The 27740-nt window shown below is 39.0% G+C and overlaps 1 protein-coding gene across 2 annotated transcripts; it reads right to left on the reverse strand.

Annotated features, from left to right (window-relative positions):
• Positions 1 to 953: 953 nt before the first annotated feature.
• Positions 954 to 24755, reverse strand: ccnb3 (cyclin B3). Of its 2 annotated transcripts, XM_072595087.1 has the most exons (12): positions 24538 to 24755; positions 24086 to 24222; positions 21136 to 21219; positions 20865 to 20980; positions 19968 to 20085; positions 17268 to 17366; positions 16498 to 16590; positions 14094 to 14231; positions 8783 to 8938; positions 8169 to 8318; positions 7561 to 7691; positions 954 to 2308 (listed from the first exon to the last, which is right to left on the reverse strand). In XM_072595087.1, exons 2-12 carry the CDS (start codon positions 24155 to 24157, stop codon positions 2233 to 2235), a joined length of 1233 nt encoding a protein of 410 aa, XP_072451188.1. In that variant the 5' UTR covers positions 24158 to 24222; positions 24538 to 24755; the 3' UTR covers positions 954 to 2232. The 2 variants fall into 2 exon arrangements, with proteins under 2 accessions (XP_072451188.1, XP_072451189.1); XM_072595088.1 differs by lacking the exon at positions 8783 to 8938.
• Positions 24756 to 27740: the final 2985 nt, after the last annotated feature.

A 27740-nucleotide genomic window follows, 5' to 3' on the forward strand; every position in this document is an offset into this window, starting at 1 on the left:
TAGCATTGGAATAGTAATTTGTGCCAGACTGTGGCCCCACAGCACATTAGCGATGCACTTCCACACAAACTAGCAAAATTCAGAAAGATAAAGGAACAATTAGAATACAGAGGCAGCAACATGCTAGGAGTCTACCAACATGGGAACAGTAATCATTGGAGGATTGATCAGCAAGTTCACAGATGATAAAAATTGATGACATGGTCAATAGCAAAGGAAAAAACCCTTAGACTACAGGTTTAGGCAGACTGGGCAGAACAATGACAAATGGAATTTTAAATCCAAAAGTGAGAGGATATATTTTAAGAGGACTAATGAGGTAAGGGTGAGGGGGGAGTGGGTGGTGAATCTACATCAAATTGATCTTCTGGAAATTTTACTAAAAATGTTCTGGAGCTCAATTTTAAAGTATTGATAAGTTGATAACATTCAAGCTAGTGACCATGGTCTTCAACAACCAATTCTGCTCAGAGCTCTAATTACATTTAGTTCCAATATAGGACTTTGATCCAGTCACTCATGTTAAGTACATCAAATGATGCACATTTGTTCAATCTGAACCCTGTATTCAGAAGATGAAAACTCTGCATTTAGTGCAAATATTTACTGAGGGATTTTTTTTTTGGAAAAAATGAGAGAGAGGTTTAGATCTGGTCTGAAAATCCTGCGTGGTAACTGAAGGTATCAAAGACTTGAAGCTGTTTGATTAACACTAATGTCCCTTGCAAAAAACAGGAACAAAAACCCACACAAATTTCAAATCTGAAAGGAAAGATCAAACATATGAAAATAGATACTTTGGCCAATATTTGGTTCAAAAATACTTAGATTATTGAGATCAAGGAGCCCATTTTTGATTATGTGACTTAGCAATCAATCATTAAACAGTGACAGGAAGATCACTAAAAAAAAGGCAGACAACATATACAGCACATTAAAATAATGCATCTTAATTCATTCCTACAAGAATGCCCATGGCTCTTATTTAATAAGAAATGCTGAAAGCAGAATCAGAAGTATCCAAACATATACATATTTATATACTTTTTTCACATGTAACAAACTATTTGCTGAAAAAGCAAAACAAAATACGATATAAAATGACAGAGCTTCCAAAGCATAGCTTAAATAGTTTCAAAGTTAATATTAACAGGTTAAACATCACAAATGGTACAATTAACAGAAACACATTGAAATACTTTGCACTTGAAAATAATTTACAATTTGACCCCTGAAACAAGCCAAAAAATGGTTTATAATTAAAAAGGAGAACTTTAAATTTTACTATTTACCAGTAACATTAGAGATCCAAAGTTAACAAACATTATTTCTTCTGAGCAAGTGTATTACATTCTTAGCTAAGCTAGATAATTTTAATATCGTGCACTAATTTTCAAATAGTTTGGTTGCAAACACAGTTGGCTGCATGCATTTTTTTTTCAGGATCTTTCTACAACAGGGTGGAATAGGTGGATCAAATCAAGCAACAATAAAGACACTTAGTCAACTGTGAGGTGAAGGGGAAAAAGATGAAGAGTTTACAAGTTAATCATTAAAGTTGTGTCATTCTGCAGCACTTGTAGTTTCAAAGGGCTAGAGAGTAGATGGTGTAGTTGTCCTTGCATCTTTCCCCTCTTTTCCCAATCTACAGGAACTTCTGACAAAATGTAGAAATAGGGAGGGGTGAAAATTTACTTACATTCAGTTCAAAAGAAAGGAACAATTTCACTAACAGTGACAGAACATCATGTGAGGACACTCAGTACCCTAATTCTTTCAACAAGATTTTTTTTAAATCTACAATGTTAAGAATTGTTACTTTTTTAAAACTTGAAGTTTAAGATATCAAACCGTCTAATATATTCAGTGGTTATTTATTAACAACATAAAAAGAAACAAGCTGTGCCATGTTTTTCACAGGCCAATAGCTCATGGTCACTTACACCATATTCAAAGTTTTAGATTGAAGAGGGAAAAAAAAATTGTTGAACTTCATGTTTTGAACAGATCAGCCTCTTCTCACTTCTTTAGTTATTTTGTTATTCAATTGAATTTGAATGTTACATAATAAAAGTAACAATTATGATTAATTACACAATTGCTTCTGCTTAGCAGAGGTATAGTAAAGCAATATTACACAAGTATTTACACAATAATATATACACATGTAATCAGCTTTATGACTATGGGTGATACAGCACCACTTCCCCGGACTGTCTGGATTTGATCGGATCATGTGTCCACCTTAAGCTGGTCTTCTAACTTCAAAACGTCAATGGGTGGGATTTTTGCTACTTCAAAGAATACCCTAAAACAAAAGACAAGTAAAACTCAAGGACAAAAGTAAATATGAGGAAGTGAATATAGGAGGAGAACTAAATTAGGACTACTTTCAGCTGCAACTTTGGTTACAGTTGAGACACTTGCTTTTTCACAGATTTCAAGCTCACACTTAACCAGACCTAATGTATTGCACACCAAAACTCACCAGCTGCATCAGATGTGGATTAGTGTAAAAGTTACCTGCTGCTGCAACCAAGTGGCCATTCTTAAATTGTAAAAAATAAAAAGAATAAAGATGCAGGGATTTAAATTAGTCAAATGGTGAGAAACTAGAAACTGTCAAAAGAAAGAGGATTAACATCTCATGGACAGATGCAAAATAGCAATCTAAAAGATCTTATGGTGTGTTGGCCTGTCTTATGGGGGCTATAATTCAAAAATGAGGAAGTCTCTGCTGATGAGCAAATCTAAAACTTGGGAGGTACTCACTCAAGATAAAGAGATGATCTTTGATGAGAGGAGAAATTGTTTCACTCAAAGAACTGAGAATCTTTAGAATTCAGAGAAGTGTAGACACTCCATCATTGATGATATTTAAGGCTGGGATAGACAGATTATTGGTCTCAGAAACAAGGCTTTATTGGAAATGGGTAGACAAATGATGTTTAAAGCCCAAGATCAGCCAGCAATTGCATTAATAGTGGAGCAGACTTGACAGACTTCACTCCTACTCATGTTCTACACACAGTCTCAAGTCAAACCCTATGTGGAATACTGTAATCATAAGACAATATAGGAGAAGTATAGCCATGCAGCCTTAAGTCTGCAACAACATTTCAATCATGACTGACTTTTCTCAACCCCATTCTTTTGTTTTGCCCTCCCCCATAACTTTTAATCCCCTTACTAATCAAAGACCTTCAAATGACTTGGCCTGCAGTTTTCTGTGGCAATGAGTTCCACAATCATTATGGCATTACAGCAGCTCAGAAAGAATGTTCACCTGATTGACAATTAGGAATGAGCAACCACGCTGCCAGCCACATATCCCCAGAAAGATGATATAGAACATAGAACAATACAGCACAGAACAGGCCCTTCGGTCCACGATGTTGTGCCAAACATTTGTCCTAGCTGAAGCACCCATCCATGTACCTATCCAATTGCTGCTTAAAGGTCACCAATGATTCTGACTCTGCCACTCCCACAGGCAGCACACATTCCATGCCCCCACCACTCTCTGGGTAAAGAACCTACTCCTGACATCCCCCCTATACCTTCCACCCTTCACCTTAAATTTGTGTCCCCTTGTAACACTGTTGTACCTGGGGAAAAAGTCTGACTGTCTACTCTATCTATTCCCCTGATCATCTTATAAACCTCTATCAAGTCACCCCTCATCCTTCGCTGTTCCAATGAGAGGAGGCCTGGCACTCAACTTATCCTCATACGACCTATTCTCCATTCCAGGCAACATCCTGGTAAATCTCCTCTGCATCCTCTCCAAAGCTTCCACATCTTCCCTAAAGTGAGGTGACCAGAACTGCACACAGTACTCCAAATGTGGCCTTACCAAGGTCCTGTACAGCTGCAACATCACTTCATGACTCTTGAATTCAATCCCTCTGCTAATGAACGCTAATACACCATAGGCCTTCTTGCAAACTCTATCTACCTGAGTGGCAACTTTCAAAGAGCTATGAACATAGACCCCCAAGATCCCTCTGCTCCTCCACCTTACTAAGAACCCTACCGTTAACCCTGTATTCCGAATTCTTATTTGTCCTTCCAAAATGGACAACCTCACACTTGACAGGGTTGAACTCCATCTGCAACTCCTCAGCCCAGCTCTGCATCATATCCAAGTCCCTTTGCAGCCGACAACAGCTCTCCTCACTATCCACAACTCCACCAATCTTCGTATCAGCTGCAAATTTACTGACCCACCCTTTGACTCCCTCTTCCAAGTCATTAATAAAAATTACAAACAGAGGACCCAGAACTGATCCCTGCAGAACTCCACTTGTAACTAGGCTCCAGGCTGAATATTTACCATCTACCACCACTCTCTGACTTCGACCGGTTAGCCAGTTTTTTATCCAACTGGCCAAACTTCCCACTATCCCATGCCTCCTGACTTTCTGCATAAGCCTACCACTGGGAACCTTATCAAATGCCTTACTAAAATCCATGTACACCACATCCATTGCTCTACCCTCATCCACATGCTTGGTCACCTCCTCGAAGAATTCAATAAGACTTGTAAGGCAAGACCTACCCCTCACAAATCAGTGCTGGCTGTCCCTGATCAAGCAGTGTCTTTCCAGATACTCATAAATCCTATCCCTCAGTACCCTTTCCATTACGTTGCCTATCACCGAAGACTAACTGGCCTGCAATTCCTGGGGTTATCTTTATTCCTTTTTTTTGAACAGGGGCACAACATTCTCCACTCTCCAGTCCCCTGCTACCACCCCCATTGACAGTAAAGACAAAAAGATCATTGCCAACAGCTCTGCAATTTCATCTCTTGCTTCCCACAATCCTGGGATATATCCCGTCAGGCCTGGGGGACTTGTCTATCCTCAAGATTTTCAAAATGCCCAACACATCTTCCTTCCTAACAAGTATCTCTTCTAGCTTACCAGTCAGTTTCATACTCTCCTCTTCAACAATACGGTCCCTCTCATTTGTAAATACTGAAGAAAAGTACTCATTCAAGACCTCTCCTATCTCTTCCGACTCAACACACAGTCTCCCACTACTGTCCTTGATCAGTCCTACCCTCTTACTCGTCATTCTCATGTTTCTCACATATGCATAAAATGCCTTGGGGTTATCCTTGATCCTACCTGCCAAAGATTTTTCATGCCCTTTCTTAGCTCTCCTAATCCCTTTCATCAGCTCCCTTCTGGCTATCCTGTATCCCTCCAATGCTCTGTCTGAACCTTGTTTCCTCAACCTTATGTAAGCCTGCTTCTTACAAGACATTCAACCTCCCTTGTCAACCAAGGTTCCCTCACATGACCATCTCTTTCCTGCCTGATAGGTACATACATATCAAGGACACGTTGTATCTGTTCCTTGAAAAAGTTCCACATTTCCACGACATCCTTCCCTGACAGCCTATGCTCCCAACTTATGCTCCTCTGATCTTGTCTTACAGCATCATATTTACCCTCCCCCCAATTGTAAAACTTACCCTGTTGCACGCACCTATATCTCTCCAGTAGTCACCAGAATTATCCTGGGGAATTAATAGGCTAAGTTAAGGTCAATTTTCATAAACTTGCATCTTCCCTCGACTGCAAAGTAGGGAGGCATTATTTAATTCCAAATAAAAGTAGTAATTCAGTGAAACTTATTTTATTAATAATGTTCAAAGGGGGTACACAGAAGGACACCATTCAGGAGCTAAATCAGGAAGCAGAGATATGGAGGCCACAAACATTTACAATATCCATGAATAATTTGGATGAGGAAAGTGAATGTATCATAGCCAAGTTTGTACATGACAAAAATAGTTTGAAAGACAAGTGTCAAAGCGGATGCAGAGTTTACACAGAGATATACAGTTCCAGTGAGTGGACAAAAACTTGGCAGAAGGAATATAATGTGGGAAAACATGAGGTCATGCACTTTGGCAGGAAGTTAGAGGAGTAATGATTATTTAAAATAGAGAAAGGCTGCAGCAAGTTAAATTAGAGGGGGATTTGGGAAACCTAATGCTTATATCACAAAAGGACAAAGGGCAAACAGGGCAGTTCAGTGGTTAGCACCTAGGGACCCAGGTTCGATTCCAGCCTCTGGCGACTGTCTGTCTAGAGTTTGCACATTCTCCTTTTGACTGCATGGTTTTCCTCCAGGTGCTCCGGTTTCTTCCCACAATCCAAAGATGTGCAGGTTAGGTGAATTGGCCGTGCTAAACTGCCCGTCGTATTCAGGCATGTGTAGGCTAGGTACATTAGTCAGGGGTAAGAGTAGAGTGGTAGGGGAATGGGCAGGTTACTCTGAGGGTCGGTGTACTTGTTGTGTCAAAAGGGCCCGTTTCCACACTGTGGAAATTCTATGAAATGTTGGCTTACACTTCAAAGAGGTTGGAGTACAGAAATAACAGTCTTGCTAATATTAAATAAGGCAGTAGTTACATCACAGCTAGAATATTGAGCAGTTTTTGTCTCCTGATCCAAGGAAAGATGCACATTGGAGACAGTCCAGAGAGGATTCACTCGGTCGATCCCAGGTATAGAGGGATTGTCTTATGACAGGAGCTTGAGTAGATTGGGCCTGTACTCCGACTTAAGGAAAATGAAAGGCAACTGAAACATACAAGATTCTTAGAGGAATGAACAAAACTGCAGATTGTGCAAAGACTAATCGGGTCAGAATTCTACTGACTGGAGGCAAGAAGAATGAGAGGTGATCACATTGAAATATACAGAGTTGTGAAGGGGGCTTTTGAAGGCAAATGCTGACAGGATTTTTCACCTCATAGGAGTCCAGAACCAGATCATAATCTCCAAGTAAGGGATCACCTCGTTCAGATGGAGATGAGAATTTTCTTCAGAGGGTCACAAATCAGTGGTATTCTTCACCATATTGGCTGTGGAGACTGAGTTAAATGTACTCAAGGCTAAGAAACTCATTTTTGATCAGTCGGAAAAGAGAGCAGGGATGTTGAGGATTATCAGATGATCTAACTAATGATAGAGCAGACCAATGGGATGAAAAGCCTACTCCTTCTCAAGTCACTTCCCAGGAGCGTGTGGGGAGCTGGGACCAAATGAAGTGTCAAGGGAGGTGGTGTATTGATTTTTAATCCATAAGAATCTAAGGAAAAAATAGGAGGTACATCAGCTATGATCTAACTGAATGGTGAAATAGGCTCAAGATATTAACTAGAGTTGTGTGGGGTGCTGGAAAAGCACAGCAGGTCAGACAGCATCCGAGGAGCAGGAAAATCAATGTTTTGGGCAGAAGCCTTTCATAGTTCCTGAAGGGCAGCTTTGGTCCAAAACATCAATTCTCCTTCTCCTCTGATGATGCCTGACCTGCTGTGCTTTTGTCAACACCACATTCTCTATTCTAACCTCCAGCACCTTCACCTAAAAAGAGATAACTAGCTCACTCGCTCCCATGAAATTTCAAATCAAACGCCATAGCACTTCCTAGGGTTTTCACAGCACGTTCTCAGACCATAACTAACTTAAGTGTGCCATGTCCACTGTCTCCCTTAAATAGTTTAAAATGTTACCAGATACACAATCAACTTCTTACTTGTGAGCATACTTGTACCGAACAGCCTTCAGCTTTTCATCTGGCTTACTGTAAAGCAAAAGGTTTAGTCTCCTCAGCAGCGAGTGCAAGTCAGTGACATGATATCCAGTGTAATGTTCCAGAGTCGGAGTCTAAAATACAAGAGAATCTGGTGAGCTGGATTGCCTATTTCATGGTGATTTCAAGTTAATATAGGTCCACCGAAATATGTTAATAAGCTAATCGTATCCTCAGGTTAGGATTTCATAATTACTTAAACAGCAGGGACAGCACAAAAGAGCACAGCATGCTGGAGCACTAATACATTGTGCCAATAGTGGCACAATGTCAACTACTCCCCCACTCCTTCCCTGACCCAGCACTCAGCCACACTATTCTTGGGAAAATACACAGAGCAGATTTAATATTCTGCTTCAGTTTCCCACTTTTCCCTTTTGGGAACTGGAATCTACTGCACAATTCTCACACATCCCAGTAGCTGGTTCAGAGCAGAGCAGAGGTCGATAAGCAGAAAACTTGGTAGAACCACATTGTAAAACCACAGGGAAATAAAAAGGACAGGAGTGCAGAAGACAGTCTCTGAATATGCCAACTCAGTTTATGCTCACCCATCCTCCAAGCTCTTTCATCTTGAGGGCTAGTAGCAGGCAGGATGCTGCTAATTTAGAAGCACTCTCCCAGATAAACTCATATTCCTGCAGGGTCAACTCACAGATATAACGTGCAAGCGTCAATGTCTCAAGGTTGGCTCTAGCACACTGTAAATATTCAGATGGAAATAGATTCAGAAGATTAATCTCAGATTGCTCAAAACTAAAGCAATATTTCCAAGTAAATGTGACAAAATAATTCATGAACCGCACTAACAAAATGCTGACATGCTAGTCAAATAACTTCCCCTTCTAACACTCAGTGCTTCAATCCAGTTTTCCTCCCCATAACAAATGCATCATTTTAGTTACATTATAAACCATAAACAAGTGCCCAAGCAATCCTTCACAACACTAAAAAGGTGTCAAAATCTCTTTCAGCAATGTCTGTGTTGAATCCCTACATCACGGATAGAGGACTTTTGGCCCGTCAATGCTTCACCAACCGCCCAAAAGATCATCCCACCCAGAAGAGGAGTAAACAAAACTGTTTGGGGTCAAATTAGTATGTTCCCTTACTAGTACACTACACAACAGGAAAAATTCAAATTATACAAAACAAAGTGACCAACCTTTGCATATCTTCTCAAGAATCGATAGGCCACAGGAATATTAATATCAAACTTCAGGGTTCGGAGAATGCTAACCTCCATTGAGAGTAGTTCCTCCCTTTGGTACGCATCATCACAGATGTACAAGAAATCATCCACACAGGGAGGACACCGCTCCTGGAAATGATAAATGTGCATCAACCCAATCCACACTGAAGGCAGCTTACCATCTAAACAATGGTTCCTGCTCCAGCAGCCACTCAGACTTAATCCATGATCCAGTAGATAAAAGATTTAGAGGATTAGTATTTTTCTTTGTCAAAATACCCATGTTGACAGTGTCCAGAGTTATTCAGTAAATATTGTTATAATGGCCTCATTTGCAATGAGACTGCAGCCAAGATCAGCTAAGCCTTTCATTCCAATACCATTCATTAAAGCACAAGCAAAATGACTGGAAGAGCGTGGAGCAGGTTGGGAGAGGGGACCTACTCAATAAGGGCAGCAGGAGCTAAAACCTAGTGACAGAGCTCCTTCAACTTATTTTAGACGAGTCTGAACTAAAGTGTGACACCACTGGAAACCAGGTAGGCGATTGTTAAATATTTCTTTCATATTTCATTTGATTGGCCAAGTGGTTTTAAAAAAAACAAACAATGATATTAAGGCTTAAAAGTAGTTAGGAAATTTACTTTAAAATAAGCAAAACCCAAAACTCAGGAAAGAGACTCAATGTCGGCATTTGAACCATGCTGGGATCAGTGTCCTGGGTGAATTGTATAACAAGGGCAGTGAATAGCAATTTCCAATAATTAGTGGCAGAGTAGGGAGGAAATTGAACTCTATTGAAGGGAAGTTTAAAAATACTTATTAAAAAATACCAAGAGTAGAGTTGCAAGATAGTAAAAAAAAAGTGATAATCAGAATGTGACAGGAAGGGATAGCAATTATTAGCAAAAGCATGCAGCAGAAATTGCAACAAAGTAATATGATTAAAAAGCCAAAAGCTTAAAGTCCTTTCTCTGAATGCATGCAGCATTTGTAACAACATTGACAAGTTAAATGGTGCAAATATAAATAAATACAACTTGATAGCCATCACTGACATGGTTGCAGGGGGACCAGGTCTGGGAAGTCAACGTTCAAAAGGTATTCAAATATTCTGGACAAATAGGCAAAGGGGAAAGGTGGGGTAACTTTGTTTAAAAAAAGGGATAGTATCATTGTGGTGTTGAGTGGTTATATGGGTCCAGTGGATTGTGATGCAAGTATCAGTTTGGATGTAAATAAGGAATAGAAATGGAAAGTAGTTATGGGTGAGATGGGAGAGGAGAGTCATCTATAAGGCTGCAAAAAGAGTTGCCTCATTGTAGGACATAGTGTATTTAAAAAAAATTAGCGCAAGAAAGGCACTGCAATTGTTGAGTGATTTCAATCTACACATTAACTGGACAAAATCAGTTGGACAAAGGGAACATGAAATACTAGTTTGCAGAGTGCATCAGGATTAGTCTTAGAGCAATATGTTGCACAACTTAACCAGCTACAGGATACTTTAGCTCTATAAATGTGCAATGAATGAGTTAATAAGGTAGCTAATCATTAAGGATCCTTTATCAGACGTCAATCACAATATGTAAGAAGTTCATAGTGAGAGATAGCAAACCAGTGTCTTCAAGTTAAATAGGGGCAATTACAGAAGGATGACTAAAGTTATCTAAAGCACTATATTGAAAAAGGTCAATAGATGGACAGTGGCAGACATAAAAGCTGTTTTTATTAATGCTCAGCAAAATAAATTCTTGTCAAAAAGGAATCAGAAGGGCAAACCAACAATGTTAAATAAAGAGATAGTCAAAAAATAGTTCCCAATCAGAAATTAAGCCATATAAAGTGGCAAAAAAGTTGAAGCAGTTTAAAGAATAGAAGCAGGAGTAGTTGATTAAAAAGCAGAGAAAATTGGAAGTAAAATGGGCAAGAAAAATACAAAAAACAGCAAAACCTCTACAGCTGTGTTTAAAAAAAAGTAGCTAAAGTGAGTGTGGGACTGGTGTTGAGAGGAGGAATAATGTTTGACAAACTTGCTAAAGTTCTTAGAGCATATAATGAACAGAAATGATAAGGTGAACCAGTAGGTATAGTATTTGGATTTCTCAAAAGCATTTAAATAAGGTGCCACAAAAAAAAGGTTATTGCACAAGACAGGAGCTCAGGGAATTGGGGATAACATTAACATGGATTGAGGATTGGGGTTTACACAGAATGTTTGGAGATATATATAACTAGTAGAATGCCACAAGGATCAGACCTCAATTGCTTACCATCTTTATTAAGAACAACTTGGAGGAGGGGGCAGAGTGCAATATATTCACATTTACTGATGATAAAAGATAGGTGGGGGGGGGGGAGGGAAGGGGGTATGCTGTGACAAGGACAAAAGGAAACTACAATGGAATATAAATAGTTGAGTTGGGGGGGGGGGGGGAAAGAATGGGAGGGCAGAGCAAAAAAAAAACTTTACAGAGGGAGTTTACTTTAGAAAGTTGAGGTCATGTACTTATGTAGGGGAATAAAGAAAAAAAAATCAAAAAGCAAGCCATTATCTAAGTGGGAAGGGACTCAAATAACAAAACTGCAGTTCAGATATTTGGCTGCCTTTTGCATGAAAGAAAAAAAAAAGAAGGAAGGTTCACATGCCAGTGCAGCAAATAATTAGAGACAAACAAATTTTGACTTGTATTGCTAGGGGGCTGAAATTTCAAAACAGGGAGGACTTGTTACAGCTGCACAGGGTGTTGGTGAGGCCACACTTGGGAGTAGGGTGTAGTTTTTGGTCCTCGCATTGAAAGTATATACTGAAAATGGAAGCAGTTTAAAAGTGATTCATTTGGCCGATTCCTGGAAATGTAAGGATTAGAAATTTATTTATTGTAATTAAGGAGAATGAGGCATGATCTTGTTTCAAGAAGATTGGAGACAGCTTAACAGATTACATGCTGATATGTTGTTTTCACTAGTGGATGTAGTTAACATAAGGGGATATAATACATATCCATTTCTTCAGTCAAAAGGATATAGTGTGTCTGGAATTCTCAACCTCACTTATAGGAGCTGGATAACAAAGTCTTTAGAAGAACTGGTAGATTTTTGAAGGAGTTGAGGACTGAGAAGAATTGGCACAAAAAAGTGGAGGCCTTTAAAAGAAGATCAATCGTCATCTAAATAGCATAAAAGACTTGAGGGGATGAATATCCTATCCCTGTTTTTAATTTCTTATCCAAGATTCTCAATGTAGCATTTATATCAATTCATAGGAGCATGACTAGAAAAAGTGACTATCAAATAAACTGACATTAGGAGTTAAAGTATCAGAAAGAGTATGCAAGTATTAAAGGGGAATTGCAATTCTTAAGACCTAAAACAGTTGAAGGTATAGGTAACAAAACAGCAGGGTGAAGAAAATGAAGCATGTACAAAAGCCAGTGTTGGAGGATAGTAAAACATTGTCAAGCTGGACAAGTTAAAATAGCAGGGTAGGGGGACATGGAGTGGTGATGGACGAGAAGGACTTGATAGAAGTCAGGATACAGGCAGAATTTAGATAAGCTCAGCTTTATATGAACAAAGTTATGAGAAGTAGCCTACTTAGTCCCCTGAACCTGCTATACTATTCAAGAACTATTTTACTTCACCTTCCCACCTATCCCTCAGACTAATGAGCAAAGGGTGAAAAGTTATCTACCTGAACATTAAGACTCGTGGGTGGCACGGTGGTTAGCACTGCTGCCTCACAGCGCCAGAGACCCGGGTCCAATTCCCGCCTCAGGCGACTGTGTGGAGTTTGCACATTCTCCCCGTGTCTAATGGGTTTCCTCCGGGTGCTCCAGTTTCCTCCCACAGTCCAAAGATGTGCAGGTCAGGTGAATTGGCCATGCTAAATTGCCCGTAGTGTTAGGTAAGGGGTAGATGTAGGGGTATGGGTGGGTTGCGCTTCGGCGGGGCGGTGTGGACTTGTTGGGCCAAAGGGCCTGTTTCCACACTAAGTAATCTAAACTCTACTTCCACCATACTTTGATGAAGGGAGTTCCAAAGACTCATGAACCCACCAGAAGAATATAGTCTGAGTTAATTAGATTGCTCTCTGTTCTAGATTTTTCCCCCCACAGAAGGGAACGTTTTACCATTTCCACCTTGTCAAGACCCTTTGGGTATATTTCAATCAAGTCCTCTCTCATGTGGCTGAATTCCAGTTTCTACATTGTTAGCCTGTCCAACGTGTTATTTTAAAAAAACACTTATTCCAAGTAGCAGACTGGAATCTCTGAAGGCACTTACATTAGTCACTTTAAAAGGACCAAATACTGTATACAATACTCTTTATGGTCTCACCAGTGTTCTATATAAGTGAAACATAACCTCTCCATTTCTGTACTCAATCCCCTCACAATAAACATTCTATGACTTTAATTACTTGCTGTACCTGAATCTTAACCTTCTGTAGTCCCTTCACCATTTAGATATATGTTTTCATTCTTCTTGCAAAAAACAAACAAAAGGGCCAATTTCATAATTGACCCAAAATATACTCCATGACCAGATCACTGCCCCACTCATTGGACTGATCTATTTCCCTTCGATAGTTTTACAATACTTCACAACTTACTCTCCTATCCATCCTTGTGCCAACAGCAAATTTAGTTAGCTATTACGCATTCAGTCCTTTATCCAAGAAATTAAATTTAAATAGTGAGTGCTGGAGGCTCCAGCACACCATTCATCACATCTCAACTGAAGAATGGCTACAACACCCAACAATCTTTTATCCATACTAAAAATTCCATACTACCTGGACCAGGAGCTTTCATATTCCACAATCTTTTTATGTGATACTTCAAATGCTTCTAGAAATTTAAGCACTGTACATCCACCAATTTGTCCTTATCCATAGTACAAGTTATTTTCTCAAAGAACACAAGCGAATTGGTTAAACAAAAACTTCCCTTTCACAATGTTGACTCTGCCTGATTAATTAAAATGCACTGGTACAGCATCTTTATTAATGACTTCTAAAATTATCCCAGAGTAGATGTTAATCTAGCTGCCTGTAGTTTCTTGCTTTCTGTCTAACATTTTTGAAGAGAAGGATTTCACCTAAATTTTCTTAATCTAATGGAATTTCTCCAGGATAAAAAGGAGGAGATTATGGAAAATTAAAACCAATACATCAACAATCTTATTTGTTACTTATTTTAAGAAACTAGGATGAAGCTCATCAGGACCCATTGAAGGGTGTGAGGAAAGAGTTTAAAAGAGTCTGAAAAAAGTTGCTTACATCAAATTTTGCAGCAATGAGGATTGCAGTAGAACCCAGAAGTTGCAGTGTTTCCCTCATACACACAGTCAGTGCCAGGTAATGATCCACTAGCTTCACTGCAAGGTACAGAGTCTCATGATTCAATTCAAAATTTTCCTTTTGAAAATAAAAAAAAATATTAAATTATTGGATTGGGAGCTTTGCATGAAATTAATTACAGCGTAGTGCAAAAAGTTATGAACAACATGTCCAATGGATCTATGAATAGAGTCAAGTTAAGCCACATGTATGCTAACCAAATGCTTTGAGGACACTGGCAGTTACCTGGAGGATACCAAATGAATGTTACTGTTTGTCCACTAGTTCTATTATACAACACCAAACTGAAGGTGTAGTTGTACAGCACCAATAAACAAATATGCAAAGGTGCTTCAATAAAATTCAACATTAAGCCAGAGATATTAGAACATATTTTCAAAAGCTGCAAAAAGGTTTAAGAAATAGAATGAGGTAGCTTTTAGGGTGCAATTCCAGACATTAATGGATAGGTAGCTGAAGGCACAGCCAATGGTGAAATCATTTTTTAAAAAAAAGTACAGGAGAAACAAGATCACCAGGCTTGATGAGGTTATGGACTTGTGAAGAGAGATTAAAACATACAAATCAGACTTATTAAATAGCATGACAGCTTTGAAGGTTTGAAATGGTCCACTGTTTTTAACATTATTGGCTTTTCTTTAGAAAATTTGAAGGGAAAATAGTGAATAGGCAGCTAGTGATGGAAATCTACTGATTGGAAGATACCTAAATCTTCAGGTAAAACAACATGCTTCAAAATTACTCACCCTGTTATTAGTCTCATCTTTGCTTCCATTGTAAATGTCCCCACTTATGGGTAGTGTACTTTTTCCACAACCTTCTGCTGGATAGCTAACTGGAAAACTCTACACTTACTGAGATCAGACATATATTGGAAGGATTTACAAGCTGATAGTAAAAGTGGTTTGGCCAAATACAGAAGCAAATTCTGAAGTCAACAAGTCCTGGCACGGGACTCAAACCCAGAGGTAGGGATGCTACCACTGCACTACTTAATTAGCAGATTAACTTCACTGACAGGCAAATGCATTTTTTGTAATGTGCTGTCTGGATGTAATAGATAACCAAATTCCATTTAGGTGAAGATCTCTGGTGGGTTTATTGAAAGCTAAACTAGTAATCACTAAACACAGCCTGGGTCTAGGGAGTTAACGTACAGAATGGCAGCAGCATCTGGACAGGTAATTACATTCAGGTGCCTGGCCTACTTGCATGTCAAGCTCCTTAAAAGGGACATTATGCAAAGTGATAATTAACAGGCTCATTAATATGAACATTTCATATTGTTGAAGCAAACTAATCGATTGTGTGTTTCCGGACTACACTTAAACTGTCCGAAAACTTCAAATATTTCCACCGAGTGTGCCTCCATGTTTAATATACAAGTCGATAGTACAGTTGCTACCTACAACTTGAAGTCTTGCAATTCAATCCTTGTGAATTGTACAAATTAAAACGTAACCTGAAGGAAGTGCTAGAACCTTTGTTTTGCAGAATAAAAGTTTGAAATTGATTACATTGGTGAAACAATCTCAGAAATATTGAGAAACATTCATTCCTGCAAGCTAATGAGAGTTTGGGTTGAGTGGTGATTTGGTGAAGAAAAACTGAAAATCACTCCAACTTTACTCAAATCCACTCTCCCACCTTGTGGAGTTATGGGCACAACCCTGAAGGCCCTCTTGGCCACGAATGGCACATATTGCAGGATAGAACCAAAGATGTAAGGTTTGTAGCTCAGGTTGAGGTTTAGGGTGTAGGTTTGGTATCCAGACGTTTCATTACTTGGCTAGGTAACATCATCAGTGGCGACCTCCAAGTGAAGCTGTTGTCTCCTGCTTTCTCTTTATGTTTGTCCTGGATGGGGTTCCTGGGGTTTATGGTGATGTCATTTCCTGTTTGTTTTCTGAGGGGTTGATAGATGGTATCTAGATCTGTGTGTTTGTTTATGGCGTTGTGGTTGGAGTGCTAAGCAAAGACATGCCAGAGAATTCCTAAAGGTCTGGCACTCCAACCACGATGCCAAAAACAAAACACATAGATGGTATCCAAGGTCTATCAACCCCTCAGAAATGAACAGGAAATGACATCACCACAAACCCCAGGAACCCCATCCAGGACAAACATATATAATTGGAAAGCAGGAGACAACAGCTTCGCTTCACTTGGAGGTCACTACTGATGTTACCTAGCCAGGTAATGAAACGTCTGGATATCAAACCTACAGCTCAGCAAGCAAACCTACACCCCAGAACCAAAAATTACAAAACAAGCTAAAAAGAAAAATCAGTCCAAAGTGTCTAAAAGATGACCGTTTACTCACCTGTACCTCGACCATCCAATCGACTAAAATTCCCCTCATCTCAATATTCAGGTCAGGTTGCTTTTCCATATAGCCTTTTAGAACAAATTGTTTCTGCCAAACACAAACACATGGTTCTAGAATGTTTATTTTAATGTTAATTCATTATTAATTGCACACAGTCCATTCAAACCACAAAAACATTAGAAAATTTCAGCTTCCAGCTGTTCCCAATTTCTACCTATTGCTCCATTTCATGAATAAACCTGGAATCCAAGAGGTTGGCTATGGATTCTCTGTTGCAAAGTTGGACTATTTGGAACATCAAAACTAGACTTTGTAAAATTTATTCTATCACAGAATCCATCAGACATCAAAGTCCTGAAGTAATACACCAACTCCAGAATACTTAGTTCTCACATTGGATTTGACTCCCTATTTCTAGAATCTAGACAAGTACAGAAACTAAATTGTACAGAGTAAAAAGTCAAAATATTTATCCAAATATTTTTGAAAGACCTATGCTTTGATCAAGTTCATTAGCATAGTTAGCAAACCTGCAGGTGGCATCAGTACTTTTGTATAACAGCTATCCAATTTCTAGACAGCTCCTCAAAGTGTTAGACAGCAAATGCAGAGCACTGGGTATAAAAATATGGAATGACAAGACAATTAAAACACAGACTAACTGTAACAATCTGCCAATCCCATCCACTTTGTTTCAAAGAATACAAGACCAATGATGCTTTTAGGGAGAAAGCAGGAAAGTTACAAGATAATAGTTTACTTACTTCCCTCTCCTTCATATAGTTGAATATATCATTCACGTAGATTGCATTCAGGAATGGGTCTTTCAAATTCTCTTCATCAACTTCATCATAGTCAGGCAACTAAAACCATGAGAAAGTCTCCAATTAATTATAGAGTCAGGAGTGATAGAGATGTACAGTATGGAAACAGACCCTTCGGTCCAACCAATCTAGTCCCACCTGCCAGCACCCAGCCCATAGCCCTCCAAACCCTTCCTATTCATATACCCATCCAAATGCCTAACATGTTGCAATTGTACCAGCCTACACCACTTCCTCTGACAGCTCATTCCATACACGTACCACCCTCTGCATAAAAATGTTGCCCCGTAGGTCTCTTTTATATCTTTCTCCTCTCGCCCTAAACCTACACCCTCTAGTTCTAGACTCCCCGACCCCAGGAAAAAGACCTTGTTTATTTATCCTATCCATGCCCCTCAATTTTGTACAACCTCTATAAGGTCACCCCTCAGCCTCCGACGCTCCAGGGAAAACAGCCCCAGCCTGTTCAGCTTCTCCCTAGAGCTCAGATCCTCCAACCCTGGCAACATCCTTGTAAATCTTTTCTAAATCCTTTCAAGTTTCACAACATCTTTCCGATAGAAAGGAGATCAGAACTGCATGTAATATTCCAACAGTGGCTTAAGCAATATCCTGTACAGCTGCAACATGACCTCCCAACTCCTGTACTCAATACTCTGACCAATAAAAGAAAGCATGCCAAACGCCTTCCTCATTATCCTATTCACCTGCGACTCCACTTTCACGGAGCTATGAACCTGCACTCCGAGGTTTCTTTGTTCAGCAACACTCCCTATGATCTTACCATTAAGTGTACAAGCCCTGCTAAGAATTGCTTTCCCAAAATGCAGCACCTCACATTTGTCGGAATTAAACTCCGTCTGCCACTTCTCAGCCCATTGGCCCATCTGATCAAGATCCTGTTGTAACCCGAGGTAACCTTCTTCGCTGTCCACTGCACCTCCAATTTTGGTGTCATCTGCAAACTTACTAACTGTACCTCTTACGCTCACATCCAAATCATTTATGTAAATAACAAAAAGTAGAGGACCCAGCACCGATCCACTAGCTACTCTGAAATGCTATTAAGTAGCATTGTCTATACAGTTTTAGTTCAACAACACCAGAATGAAATACAGAGACCTAGTGAGGAGCTTTGCATAACAGATGCCAATAGTGCATGGAATCTGATGAACCTAAGCCTAGGTTGATACAAAATAATTTTACAAGGATATTTACAAGTGATAATAAATTGAATGGACAAGGATACACTTCCCCAAATCAGGGGGTCTTAGTCTTAATTGTTTTCAGGACTTAATGTTAGGATTATTTGGTCAGCAGCTTTATTCTCAGGTATCTTTTATCTCTAATTTCAAAAAGGTATTGAGAAATAAAAAACTTTTCTTGAATAGAATTTGAAGGCAGTCTTCTTCTAAATTTATTCCTTGGAAAAAAAGTGAAAAAAAAATCTTGCATCCACAAATATTTTCCAAACTGACTGAATCAATTTGAATTTTTGGTAGAGTGGGAAAAGCAGATGGCTGGCCTGTCTTTGGTAAGTAATCATGAGTCGAGTATATCATTAGCAAGGCCAGTTTGGTCACCCATTCTGAACTGACCGAGAAAAGGTGGTAGTAAGCAACGTTTTTGAACTTCCACACAGCAGTCGCACAACTAAAGTTGCGAGGAAGCAAATCTGTACAGAGAGAAACTTGCAGGTGGTACTTTCAGGTATCTGCTGTCCTTATCCTTTTATGTGGTAGGCATCAAGCATTTGGAAGTTGCTGTCTAAGGAGGCTTGATAAGTTTTGGCTGCTCTTAAAAACAAAAATCCCTCAACTACTAAACAGTTTTAAGTAGGTTACTTTGTCCTAGATGACATCAAGCTGGATTCTTGTTGGAACCAAATACACCTAAACAAGCTAACTTTTCAGACTTGCAGGCTGATGTACACAGCAGTAACAGAGTAGAGTTGCTATCCCGAGTACAGGTTGTTCTGCTGTAACGCACATTTCATTAACAAGAATTCACTAAAGTGATTGATGAAGCACAAACCTTTAAAAGGTCAGTTTGCTGTAACACGATTAAATTACCAACACTAAGTGCTGTTTCTAAAGCGCGATTTTTCTGTAAATCAGAATTGTACAAGAACACAACCATTGCATTAAAAAACTACTTGTATAGCTCAACAAATCTAACAAAGAGAAAGGCGGCATGAGAATCACAGCAGCCTATGCCAGTGTCTGCTGAAACCAAAAAGGTGGGTTGGTCAGGAGGGCCTGCCACATTGCACTGACTGACATATTGTCAAGCTAAATGAAACAAACAAATTTGCCCTTCAGTCCTCATCTACCCATCGACTCATGGCACTTCATCCTCCAAGAAGAGGAACGTTGTCTTACTCAGCCCCATGGTACATTGATCAAGAACCCACTTGCTGCACTTTGCCAGCCTGGCCATTAACATTCCAATATGCCATTTCATTTTCAAAATTACTCACTGATTTGAGACTACTGGTACAGAATAAATGTGTCGTTGTCTACATGGCCAGCACAAATTTAGCTTTAAACATAAAAGTACTTTTAGATGGAGTAGTGGAGTCTGTTGCTAGATTGTCAAATCCAGCAGCAGATCCCACTGCTTCATCTAAAGTTTGTTTACCTTGGGGTCTACTGATTTATCTACATCAGCTGCTTTTTCCTCGGTTGGTACCGGTCTCTTGGGTTTCTTCTGTACTCCTGCATTATCCTGATGCTCCAGAGGAGCTTTAGGTTCTGTACTGAAGGAAGAAATTAGAAGAATGGAATTCTTTAGTACTATCTACATCATTCATTGTGTAATTAATAAGTCGGTCACTAGCATCACAAGTCAATTTCAATATCTTTAGAAGAGTACCCAAGAAGTTTCTCTACAAGATTCCTCAATCTCAGCAGTATCCTGATTATTCCAAACTTTATTAAAATCAGTAATTCAAATGTTAACAAAGCTGGATCACATTTTACAATTGAAGAACTAAAATTGTATAGAATCCAAATTAAACTTTCAAGCAGTAAAGTGAATGAAAATTAATGTAATTTACAGAAGAATGATATATAGATGGGCATGTTACAATAATACTTTTTGTAAGCGAGTATGTGTACACTAACAGATGAAAGGTAAGTATATAGTTATGAACATTTACATTTAGATACAAAAAAATTGAGATAGTGTCCTACTACCTTTTTTGGGGTCTGGAACAATTTGCAATTATACCAAATTTATTACCATTCCAAGATATTCAGTTTGAGATGTTAAAGAAGAATTCCAGCAGGATTCAAATGTAGCAGTTGGGAGATTACCAAGAAATTATCCCAGCTAAAACATTCAGCCCTCAACCACCAGAGAAACAAAATAACTCATCTCAAATTTCGTTTGAGGGATGCTCCTGCCACTTGCCTTAGTTACTACAGTTAAAGCAACTTGAAAAATACAGAAATTGCAACACGGTGCTATACAAAAAAATGAACACTGACATATACTCAGAACTCAAAACATGGAACCCAGAAAGAGAACATTCACCTTTTTAAATTATTCTCTTCATTTTTCAATGTTTCTTGTGCAATGACACTTTGAGTTTTCTTACCCACCACCTTCCCAGCTTTTTTCTTTGAAATCAGATCTTGACCTTGTTTGGCCTATTAGTGGTGAAAAAACATTAGGATAAGATATTAGTTAAACAACACACTTTCTCTAGTCAAGTTTTAAAAAGGAAAGGTATAAAACCCATTTATTTTGGGCAGAAGGGTGGTTTCACCCATATTAAAGAAAGCAATCCAGTCACAGAACTTACATTTGTGAGATCTTCAAAAGCTGATCTCTTCTTGGGCCCACCTTGGGGCGATGAAGGGGAACGTTTGAAATGAAGGCAATCATCCTGAATGGAGATGTAGGAATTAGGTATGCAATTGAAATCAAGATACACAGTGCTAGAAAAGAATATTTATTACTGATTATGGACAATACAGAAAGAGGCCCTTCAGCCACCTCATCCACGGAGACCAGGTTTCCTAACTGAAAATCCTATTTGCCAGCATTTGGCACATATCCCCCTGAACATATCATATCCATATACTTGTCCAGATGTCTTGCGTGTGGTAATTGTACCTGCCTCTACCAATTCCTCTGGCAGCGTTTTCCACATGCATACCACCCTCAGAAAAAAGTTTATTTTCTCCTTCACATTACATTAATTTGCTTCTCAACAAACCTGCCATTTCCTCAGGCAGAGACAGTAAATAAGCTACATGAATCCTGACTTCCACTGATACTGTTCAGGGTAACAAATGCAAGGAACCACCTTGGCTAAGAATCTAAAAAAGGGGAATTAATATGCTAAACCACAGAGTTGTTTGTTCGCTGCTTTAATAAATCAATCAAAACGAATTAAAATAGATAATCTTACATTACAAATTTTGGATTATAAAACAATTCAAGAAAAACAAACATTTGTTTGTGAAGGACTTGTATAATGCCAGGATTGCAAAGTCAAAACTGAGTTGTATTTCGAAAGTACACTTGGACCAATCCCATTAAAAAGAATGGGGCTGATTTTAACAGGCTTAAAATATATAATTTTAGCAGAATTAGCTTTCCCCTTCCAATCTGATGTTAACAGCATTCTAAAGCCCTGAGAAAATTGAATTTTGTTCAATATTGGAATGTTCAAAGACAATTGGGAATGAACAGAATGACTTGTTTCAGAGGGCAGTTCAAAGTCAAACGTTACTGTGGATCTAGAGTCACTTGTTTAGCCAGATCAGAGGATGGCAGATTTCCTTTCCAAAAAGGAAACAAGATGGGTATGTACACCATCAGGCTAACTTCTTAATCGCAGATTTTACCGTACTCAGAATTTGACTATTTGCCATAGTTGGATTTAAAGCCATGTATCATGAATATTAACTTGGAGCTCTCGATTAGGAGAAAGTGAGGGCTGCAGATGCTGGAGATCAGTCTAGATTAGTCTAGAGATATTACTGTTATGCCACTGCCTCCCCCAAAGTAAAATGAGGAGCAAATGTTTCTGGAAAGGTTATTTGAAACCTCCTTGCACCTGAAGTGAAGTATGTAACAATGATGCTAAATACTTCTTGCTTAGGAGATTAATATCAACACACATCTTCAGAGCCAATTTGTCCACGTTGAAGAATATGAAGGCATCATTCCAGCAATCTAAAATGCTAACATCTTTTGAAGTAATAATATTGTTACACATTTCCAACATTGTATGTTCTTACTCAATGCTGTGTCTTGGTCAGCATCAAACCTGTCCTCAAGAACAAGTGGAGTTAGCTGCAATGGATTTTGAATTCTTCAGTGAAGCATTAGAGTTTCCAAGAACTACAAGAGAGTGACCTCTGCCAGCAAAACCAAAATTTGCTAAAAGCTATTTTCACAGTGAAGTCCAGATATGTTCAAAAAGTATAACACCATAACTCATACTCCAAGAGGTCATCAAGAAGCCATGGGTGAAAAAACAGCTACAATTCAATCTTACAGGACTTGTTTTGTTTGAAAATAATACATTACAATTTGCCAACATGCTGAACAATGCAACACTGATGTAAGACAAAATTGTAAAACATTAAAAAAGGAGGAAATCATCTCCAACATACCGTCAATATTAAATACACACCAATAGGACCAATTTTTGCTGCAAAACAATGGACAAACTACTCCAATTTGAGGAAGACAAACATCTAGAATTTGAAAGAGGATGCAATTGTCCAAATGCAAGTATATTTAATACAAAGTTCAGCAAAATGTCACAAGCCACAGTGCGTATTTAAAAAAAGGATGTATTACACATCTCTGGAGCAGGTGGGACTGGAACCCAGGCCTTCCACTTCTGAACAAGGAGGCCTGGGTTCCAGTCCCACCTACTCCAGACATCTATAACATCATCTCTGGAAGGGGATTAGAAAATATCTACCTTGGAAACAATCAGTGGAAACAGGTGTTTGGGCTGTGCAACAGCTGCTACTCTGCTAGAACAATTAAAATTTAAGCATGTGACCAGATTTAATTGCAAATTTTGCCATAATTAACCATAGGTCTTTATAACCAATGAACCTTTGAAGTTTACCAATGAGAAACAATCCATATCCAAGGCATTTAAATCGCACTTTTGGATATAGGAGTACAATTTAGGCCAAGTTCTACTTTAAAATATAGGAAGTTATGTTGACATTCAGCCAACTTCAGACTCAAACTAAGATACTCAAAATTAAAAAAAAGAAAATGGTGGAAATAATTAGCGTTTCAATTTTTGCAGAGAGGGAAACTAAATTAACCTTTCAGATAGTTGTCAGTTCATTAGAACGCTAACCAGAAACGTTAAATTTGTTCCTCTGTTGTTGCATGGTCTCGAGTATGTCCAGCAATCTATGATCTTTCATATTTACAGTTTAGGAGATATCCTGCTGTTGTTAGCCAATATTCAGTTAGATCAACAGATCGAAAGTAGACTTTCAAGTATAAACATATACCACACGACTGATTTCCTTCCGTTTAAAACCAAACAAACATTCTCCCTACAGAAAATATCTGTTGCGACATATTCTAACGTAATAAAAATTGTGCATTAAGCAAAAGCATCAATCTGGAAAGCTTGCTGAAGGCTTTTTAAACAACCCTAATTTATCTCTCTCTCTCTCTCACTCACACACACACACACACACACACACACACACACAACTTCAGGTTTTTTTTTTAAATGGCATTTAAGTTAATGCTCTTACCTTCTCCGTTATAGAAGGTTCCTTCCCAAATGATCTACATTGAGGGATATTTGCTTCCGAGGCTTGCGGCATTGCTCCGGCAAGCCTGAAGGAGGGAGGGGAAAGAGGGAAGGTAGGGAAGAAAAGGACCAGATAATCTAAGGAGAAAAAAAATGAGAAGTTAACATTTGATTGGTGGGAGTAGAAGAAATGGAGTTCTATTATTTGCCGTAATATCATACTATAACAAAACGACACTCATTTAGCAAATACATATGGTCGCATCCCACATGCTATTGACTCTCTAATCGAAGTGCAGTCCTCTTGGGATTTGTGCATGCGTGGGAGAAGGGGAAAGTGGGGAAAGAGAAAAAGGGAATAGTAGATCCACATACAGTAAGATATTTGCAACAAATGCATCATTGCTAATGCAACCAAACCGAATGAAACGAGCGGCAGGGCAATTCACTAACCTGCTGAAACTTCAACTTTGTGAGAGCGATGCTGATTAAAAACACCAGACTGGGTGAGAGACCCTAAATGCAGAGAGTTGAGGAAGGAGGGTTGCTCCAAGTACAAGGACAACGCGATTACCCGTGCTCTTTTAAGGTGTAAGTTAGTTAGTGGGTAATAAACAGTGAAAAACTCCTGACTCCACACACACCGCTCACTGCCCCTGTCCCACACACCTTTTTTTTTGAAAAGTGCGGCACAGCCACGAGTTTTCCACTATTGGCTGCAGGCTATTCAGAACTGGCCAATCAGAACGCCACCAGGATGCGTTGCTAGTTCGCAGTTGCTAAGGGAGGAGCCTTTTTCAAAATGGAACGCGCCTGACCAATGAGGGGAAAGGGGCGGGGCTCTGAGCCGCACATCTTAGTGAGTTGGTGGCAAAGGGAACTTGTCTCTTTAAAGGCAGAGCCAGCCAGCAAGAGAAGGCAACTGGAATTTTTTCTGCTCTGGTGGTATTTGTGGAGCGAGAGAAAGGAAAACAAACTAATCCAGCAAAAAGAACCAGAGTTCATATTTCGAGTCTAGTATGATTCTTCATCAGAACATTACCTTGTTGCTGTCTCCTGCTGTTTTCCTGGTATCTATAGTATTCCACATTTATTTAACAATGAAAACATCGGGGAAGGGAGGCATCTGTTAAATAAACGAATGAGAGGGCGGCAGTTCCAAATGATGTTTCTTAACGGCATATTATTTCATTAATTTGCATTTGATATATCATAGTTAAATATATTATGAACACATTAGCATTCACTTAATACAATTTATAACTTTTTTTTGCTCCCTGATTGATTCCAGTCTAGTTGTTATTTACTTTGTCCAGAGCTGTTTGTTGGTTCAATGAAAACTCCAATGTGAATTCTAGTCTATAGTTGAACATAATCCTGCATATGCATTAACTATGTTGTGGTTCTGTTCGCCGAGCTGGGAATTTGTCTTGCAAACGTTTCGTCCCCTGTCTAGGTGACATCCTCAGTGCTTGGGAGCCTCCTGTGAAGCGCTTCTGTGCTGTTTCGTTCGGCATTTATAGTGGCCACTTCACAGAAGGCTCCCAAGCACTGAGGATGTCACCTAGACAGGGGACGAAACGTTTGCAAGACAAATTCCCAGCTCGGCGAACAGAACCACAACAACGAGCACCCGAGCTACAAATCTTCTCCCAAACTTTGAATGCATTAACTATAATTGCTTCCGTCAAAAACGTTTCCTTGATGTGAATTGAGGATTCATAGCAGGTAAATTTACATACTTTGAGAAAATGGTGCATTATTGATTTTTTTTTAGCCTTGCAGTTGCATGCTTTGAATTAAAAAGAATTGCGGATACTGTAAATCAGAAGCAAAAACAGAAATTGCTGGAAAAGCTCAACGGGTCTGGCAGCACCTGTGAAATCAGTGTTAAAGTTTTGGTTAGAGTACCATTCTTCTGAATCTGATTTGATGTATTTTGTTTGGTGTTTTGTATCCTTAATTATCACATAGTAACAGTTTGATACTTACTAGGGCATGATGGTATGGAGGTGCCAGTCTTAGACTGGGGTGTATAAGGTCAGAAGTCACGTAGCACCAGGTTATAGTCCAACAGTTTTGTTTGACATCACAAGCTTCTGGAGTGCTGCCCCTTCATCAGGTGAAGTGATGGAAGGCATACAGGCACAGAATTTATATGCAGAGAGATTAAGTGATCATACAATGGTGTGAAGTGGAATGGCAACTAATAAGTATCTGCAAGTGATCAAAAGTGTCAGACGTGAGTAAAGTGTCAATAGCTGAATAATAAGTAAAATGGATGATGTATAATCCAATTAATTGAGGTAGAGACATAATTACAAAAAAATTAAAAATAAAGTACTGTTGGAGACAAACCAAATGGCTAGAATAACATTCATACCAATTGCTATTCACTAAGGATTGGCTTAGCATTGGCTGGTGTCAGCAGCAATGGCTATATGATTAATGACAGGTCATCTTCAGATTGAGACTCTGGGCTTTTCTCATGCTGTTTTTATACCATGGGGATTTTCATTCGACACTTCGGTTTCTGTACTTCTGTTGCATGTTGATTGTGTTTCTTCCTCAAACCAGTTCAATGGTCCTCTTTTGCCTCAGTAGTTTTGGAAATAGTTTCTCTGGCTGTACCAGACACTTCAGGTGGGGAAAAGGATCCCCACCCCTCCTCATAAACCCAGGAGGACAACTGTTTCAATTTTTAAAATTTGAACAGAATATTGAATTTTCTCTATGTAGTCATTCCAGTTCTCTGTATTTCCATCATACAGTTTGATGGAACCAAAATTTCCCATCATTTCTTTTTAAATTGGGAAGGCCTGCATAGCATAACATATCACAAAAGAAAGCATTACTTTGCTTCTCCTTATTTAAAACAAAGTATTCCTACATCTTTCCAAGTGTCAGCTCATGTCATTTCCCTTCATATAGGATATTCCTTATTCATGGCATTTATTAATAGTGGAGCATATGCCGAACTTCTTTCACACTGTTCACCTCTTCCCTGGGGTGAACTTCTTTTTTGTACTGCTTCAGTATGGAGATGGAGTCTTCTAATTTATTTTCTTCTTTTTATCAAAGTGCCTCCAAGATCTTCTATTTTTGATAAATCAGTGGATTGACCCTGTGAATCGCAAAGCAATTTTCATTCTTGTTGTCAGTTTTATATATCAAGAAAGACTAGGAGGCCGAAACAATGTACAGCAGGAGTTTTGTTATGGAGATGTTTACTCTACAAGCAACAGATTAAACTGAACTGTTTCCTGTCCAAAATAGCCGATGACATTGTGGTATTAAAGATTTCAGGACTTTAATAACTGTTCATGGATTAAATGAATCAACAAGGATAAACTTACACATGGAAAGCAGCAATAATTCTGCCTGGACTAAGCTGTTAATGAACAAAGACAGGTGATTGCATAGACACTGAAAACAATTAGCCATGTCTTGGGAAGGGAGTCAAGATTACATAAACAAAACTGCTTTGATACCTGTTTGATAAACTTGATGCTTTATTGCCACAGAGGACAAGGATTGCTTTGCAGAAGAATTTAAGGAGTTAATCACTGGAAAACTGTGTCTTCAAACAGACAGTTAAGACCAATTGTAAAATGTCAAGAAAAAGTTACTTCTCATAAGGAAACAAGCTGCAGTCT

Source organism: Chiloscyllium punctatum, chromosome 25 (genome assembly GCF_047496795.1).
Source record: "Chiloscyllium punctatum isolate Juve2018m chromosome 25, sChiPun1.3, whole genome shotgun sequence".
NCBI lineage: Eukaryota > Metazoa > Chordata > Chondrichthyes > Orectolobiformes > Hemiscylliidae > Chiloscyllium > Chiloscyllium punctatum.